Source organism: Harpegnathos saltator, unplaced genomic scaffold, assembly GCF_003227715.2.
Source record: "Harpegnathos saltator strain DR-91 unplaced genomic scaffold, Hsal_v8.6 scaffold573, whole genome shotgun sequence".
Taxonomy (NCBI): domain Eukaryota; kingdom Metazoa; phylum Arthropoda; class Insecta; order Hymenoptera; family Formicidae; genus Harpegnathos; species Harpegnathos saltator.
The window spans coordinates 1-6,500 of NW_020230397.1; the positions used below are offsets into that span (position 1 = coordinate 1).

At 27.9% G+C, this 6,500-nt stretch overlaps 1 protein-coding gene across 1 annotated transcript; it reads left to right on the forward strand.

The window, feature by feature from the left end:
• The first annotated feature begins 2,405 nt into the window (after window positions 1–2,405).
• On the forward strand, window positions 2,406–5,050 carry LOC105189418 (uncharacterized). Its single transcript, XM_019844311.2, has 4 exons — window positions 2,406–2,595; window positions 2,714–2,743; window positions 3,835–4,238; window positions 4,446–5,050. The coding sequence occupies exons 1-4, from the start codon at window positions 2,577–2,579 to the stop codon at window positions 4,935–4,937; spliced, it is 945 nt and encodes a 314-aa protein (XP_019699870.1). The 5' UTR covers window positions 2,406–2,576; the 3' UTR covers window positions 4,938–5,050.
• The last annotated feature ends 1,450 nt before the right edge of the window (window positions 5,051–6,500 follow it).

The following is a 6,500-nucleotide window of genomic DNA, read 5'->3' on the forward strand; positions in this document are numbered from 1 at the left end:
AGAAAATAACCATCGAAAAGAAAGAAAACAAGCAGCAAAGAAAATTTAATAAAAAAAGGCGCAAAAGAAATTAATAAATTTAACTAAACAATTTATAATTTAAAATAAAGTATATAATTATTATCTTATACAAAACATATTATAAAATGTTTATAAACAAAATAATGACTAATATAAAATAATTTCAAATAGTCAATAAAAGGAAAATTTAATGGACGTGAAGATTTTACTTGCATAATAATTATATCCGGATATTAGGTCGACAAAGTTTAGTATCAGGACAATTGTTCGAATATTGGTACATTTTCGTGCTCTTTGAAATTTTGATTATTTTTTAATTAATTCCGCAACTTATTATATCTTTCATTTCTTAATAATAAATTTTGATATTTCAGCTTTCACGAATTGAAATATTTATATCATTAAATTTCATGTGCCTTTATAAAATTAAACAATCGTAATATTGCGCCGTTAAATGTCCGGCTACTGCGAAACATTTACTATAACCCTTTTGTGCCTGACTTTTTTCTAGGAATAATTTGCATCTAATAATTTGCATCTAATTCACGTCTCACTAAAAGTTTTTAGGGTTGCTGATGATGAATCTGTAGTCAAAATTTCAAAATTCAAAATAGCGAATCCATTATGGCGAACCAAAATGTAAATTTTTTTTTAATTTGAATAAAATTCATATTCCAGAGATTTTTGGTATCGCTGATTATGAATCTGTAGTCAAAATTTCAAAATTAAAAATGACAAATTTAATATGCATAGCGTGTAAAGTTCCATCCTGTCCCATTCCGTGCTACAAAAAATTCCACGAAATGTGAATAATATTGAGTCAACCTTTTTTATTTACATTTTATCAGCTATATTAGATATGACTATATTGAATTTGAAAATTTTAACTCTTGACTCATTATCAGCGACTTCAAATCCCTAAAAAATAAGTTTCACTCAAATCCAAAAAAATTTCACATTTTGGTCCGCCATATTGAAATTAAGTAGTAATTTTGTTTCATATAGCCCTTACATTGACCTTCAAAATGAAGGTCTTTCTAGGAAGAACTTTCTATCTTAATTTTTGTGGAATATAAATTTTTTTTTCACTTTTACCCTATTTTACGAGTATTTGACGAGATATGCAGATTGGAGGATGAAACTAACAAGGGTGTTGATTTTTGTGTGAAGAGTTTTATCTTTCCTCTTTAAAATCAATTCGAGAAGAAGTCGCTATCTTTATTTTTGTGGGAGGTATGAATTTTTAAAATTTTGGGACACATACTGGGTGCCCCACACATACAGGTGTCCTTTTCAAGGACCCACTCAAATATCTCAGAAACACTGCGTTAAATCAAAAAATACTTAAGACAAAAGTTGTTTAGCTTGAATTTAATAATTTAATAATTTTGAAATTTCCAAAGGTCGATAAATTCATAAAAGTTAGGGCACTATTATAGTAATATATTCTTGATAGTAAATAAAGTAAAAAAGTCTAATACTATTGTTTCTTTCGACGAATAGTTAGTGAGATATCGTAAGGTAAATGTTGGAAAAGTTACCAAGTTTTCCTTAAATATCTCAAAATACGTATATTAAGCAAATAAAAAAATGTTTCAAACAAAAGTTATTTAAATTATCTGGTAGAAAAAGATGATATAATAAAAAACTGGGATTTTCGTTTAAGAAAAATGATAATCAGTGAATATCTCGAAAGTGGCGCCATCTATAAACAAAATGTTATCGCTGTCTTTTGTCTCCCTTCAAGCTAAATAACAAGCTAAATAAATGGGATACCCTGTATGTCTCACCAGACACGAAAGGGTTAAATAACATGATAAACTTGGAGTTCCGGGATTTACTAATCATGTAGGGATGAGTCATATAATTAATATCTTATTTATCAGAAATTACTTCATGCGAGAATGACTTTAATATTGTTGCGCACGTCAATATCGTTGTGCAAGTGAAGAAGATAGTAATGGAAAACTTGCAGCAGTTTGTGCAGTTTATTTTGTATCATCTGTCTTTTTGGTTTTAAGGAACATAAAATAAATACAAAATTGTTCTCGTACATAATAGTGGAAGGTGTAGACTCATAACTGCACTGTATGTAGAACCGATTATTGGCTATGAGCGTTAGAGTCATGATACTGCGCATGTGTCGATCTTCGTGAGAGAACGAGCTTGTCGAAAAAAAGAGAATAAAAGGAGAGATTCTCTGTTGAGCGTCGAGAGAAAGAGTTGAGCATTCTCTGTCGAGCGTCGAAAGGTTTAAGTCGAATAGAGTCTTATCGAGAAAAGCTAATAAAGTTAGTCGAATTAACGAATCCGTTGAGATCGGAATTATGTATAAGTTTAATCGTGTTCGTGTTTAAATATATTTTATTGGTGAAAAGCTGAGCTATATAATACATTTCCTTTCTGGACTCCTTTCGCCGTGCGATACATCCTATTATGTCTTAGCTATACGAGAATCCTGATATCAATCCTTGAGCATCGATAATCTTCTAGAAAGGGACAACCTGACACCCCTTTCCTTGAGAGAGAAAAAAAGGAAGATCTTACAACAGTGTATGATTTCTGCACAAATGGGTATAAAATATTTATCTAATATTATAAAAAAAAAACATACTTTTGAGTAATTAAAATAATTAAAATTGAACAATTAAAATCAAAAGAATATTACGGTAATATTAAAATAATGTTATAGGTTCTACTAACAGCACAGAAGAAAACGAAGGTAATTAAAAAGAAGACAAGTTCTTTATAAACCGATTTGCCTGAAACTTCGGAATATTGTATCTTTTTATTTTATCTATTTTTTTATTTTTTTTACACCATTGGTATGACAGGTTTGCTATCCTCATAACTATCACTTCTTAGCAGTTTATAAACTTTTTTTTACTTAAGAACGATAATTTGAACATTCACATGCGCGATTTTCGTAATAAAACATATTTTGAAGTTTCAGGCAAATCGGTGAGCAAGACCGTAACAATTTTCCAGTATAATCGTAATACTGCAACAAGATTCATATAACTATTTACACAATTATATCAGTAAGCAATTTGAATCTGAGGATTCTTATAATAATTTATCGTAACGATTTATCACAGTGTCCCAAAGGCCCCAGAACAGCCAAATATCTCGAAAATAAAGCATTCCAAAGAAAAATATTTCGTATAAAAGTCGTAGAATATCAAGTGACGCACAGCAATATTAATATGACTTTAAATAATGCTGTCAAGGCCACATAAAGATCACTTTGAAATTTTTAAATAGAAACCCCCATTTTTTTATTATGTCATTTTTCCACTAATTAATTTGAACAACCTTTGCCTGAAACAATTTTCTATTTGCTTAATATTTTTCGAGGTATTTAAGGAAGACTTGGTAACTGTATTAATATTTAACTTACGATGTCTCTGTAACTATTTGTCAAAAGAAAAAGTTGGAGGTACTAGACTTTTTTATTCTATTTGATTCTATAACTTTTACATGAAATATTATGAAACAAATTCTAAAACTTTTGTATGAAATATTTTTCTCTAAAATGCTTTATTTTCCAGATATTTAACCATTTTAGGACTTTTGGGACATTCTGTATTATTGATCTAAATCAACTATTAAGTAAAGTAATACTAATTTAAACATAAAACAAATTAAAAATTCATTTAATAATATGTAAAAGTTGTAATAGTTAACCACTTAAATTCAGAGTTAAGCAAATTGAGTGTACATTGTAAATTATACAACAAATCACGTAAAATTATTTGCAAAGGTACAGCTGACTTCAATTTAATATTGCAAAGAATATTCTTTTCCTTAAAGACGAAAATAAAACAGTTCACACTGAAAGTGAGAAGCCTACAAGTACACATCAATCTACAGCCACACATCAGTCATCTACTACAATAAAAGCGGTCACAAAGGATACCTTAAAAGTGCTCACAAAGGATAATTTTACATTAATGTGGTTTTCATGGAAGAATGAATTTCTCACATACATGAAATCCATTGATCCAACAGAAAATAATAAAAAGAAATGGAGTATTATGCTTTTGAATCGCGTGGGTCCAATTGAACAAGAAATATGCAAAACTTTTACTTTTGACAATGATCATGAAAAAGAAGATATAAATATATTGTTTAACAAATTTGACTCCTATTGCGAATTTGAAAACAGGAAGAAACGTAATGATGAAGATATAGATATGTATGTGAATAACTTGAAGGTATATTCAATAAGTACTTTTTTGTTTATAAATCAATTAAAGGTTTCTCATTTAAATTCTAGATAATTAATTTTCTTATCAACTAGTAATATTTATTGCAAATTATACTATTTCTTACATCATAAAATATTATTAAAAGAGAACATTAATGTTTTCTTCATTTCTTCATAAGTAAAATCACATATGATGCAATATTTTGTTTTCTAGGTAATGGCATCAAAATATACAACCAATATAGATGAGGTAGTGAAGAAAAAAATTCTGGAAGGAATAGATATTGATAAATTTACGAATAATGCTAAGAGCTTGATTCCAAATTTCACGTTTTCATTAAACACAAAATCTTTAACTGTACAAGAAATTATTGATATACATTTATTATTGAATATATTTATTTGGATGAGATCTGAAAACATAAATTTCATAAAAACTCAAAAGATTGATGGTAATACAGTTAAAAATTGTGATATGTGCAGTTTTACACATGAAATAAATAAATGTCACGGTTTTGGTAAAAAATGTACTAATTGCGGTAATATGGACCACCATTGGAGCAAATGCCCATCTCAGTTTAAAATGAATTGCCAATGTTGTGGAGAAAGTCATTTCTATCGACAATGTCCTGCTTATATGAATGAATGTAGCAACTGCCATAAAACAAATCACTTTTACTGGAAGTGTAAATTTTTAAAAATGTAAACTGCAATTATTGTGGTTTACTACATATCGCGTTTAAACCTGCACGTTTTGCAATAAATATAATATGTATAAGATGCTACAAAAGAGGTCATGTTCCAGGAAATGTTAGAAAAAATAATACAAATTCCAACGCAATTTAAAGACATTATTTTTATTTTTATCTTTTTATGTTTTGTTGAATATATCTGTATATTCTATTTTAATCCAAGACAACATTAAACACTATTTATCTTATTTTTCCTTCCAGTTATTCGATTAATCTTTATTTTTTGTTGGGAGTAATTCGTTATAAGAAACTTGTTATGTTAAAATATGTTATATATCAATTATTCCATTAGTCTATAAATTATTTTATCTTTTATTAAACATATATTCTTACTTTGTAAGAAATTATTTTTTGTATCAATTTTTAATTCGTAAATATACTATTTGAAATTACATATTTACCAAATTATTGCTTTTTTTTATATTTAATCTTTATTTGAGGCTTATTCTTTTTATGTCTATCTTTATGTATTCATTTTTATTAATTTTATCTCTTATCTACTTATTCATTATATTTTTATATTATAGATTTTAACTAGATATAGTATTTTAAGTTAAACACTTAATATAGTTATACTATATTAAGTTATATACTTAATATAGTATAATAGTTTAACTACAAATTACAGTATTCTTTTATTTTTTTATTAACGTTTTTGCGTTAAATTCCCCGTTTTCTTCAATTCTAGCCATTATTACTAGTTTTTAGACTTTCGCGGCTATTGATACAATCAGAGTGCGTTTCTTCCGGATGAATACCGCGTCATAATTCAGCTTTGTGATGATGTTTCACAAAATTGCAGCTTGCATCATCAGGGCTAAGAGATCTGAGCTGCAATGTTTGCGAAACGTCGGCACAAAGCTGAATTACGTCGCGGTATCCATCCGGAAGAAACGCACTCTGATTCTAGCCATTATTTCTACAAAAGCAACAGGTCTTAATATTTATAGACGTAAGCGTAACAAGAGCGTACGTGCGTTCATAATCACAAGATATATGATTATATTTTACATATATTTTTTACTACTATTTTTTCTCTAATATGACCTTTTACATATAACCATATTTTTACTTTATGTCATCATTAAAAATCAGTGGAAATTATCATTTACGAAGTTTCTAACAACTGGAATATGTGTACATATACACACATATATCACCACACATGTAACAAAAGGACAAAGTTTTTGCTAAATAATTTGATTTAATTTTTTGAATTATATACAAGGTGCTAAATTTCAAACGTAACAGGTAAAAAATCTCGAAAACTATGAAAGATATTAAAAAAAGCTAAAACACGTGTTCCATGATTTCGAAGGGGAAAAAGAATGGCATTATCAGTTTTTTATTTGGAGGGCATTTTCAAGGTCAGTTGAAGGTCAACTTAATTTTTTTTAAATAGAAAGCCCAATTTTTTATTATATCTTCTTTTGCTACCAATTAATTTGAACAACTTTTATTGGAAACATTTTTCTATTTGCCTAATATTTTTTGAAATATTTAAGGAAATCTTGGTA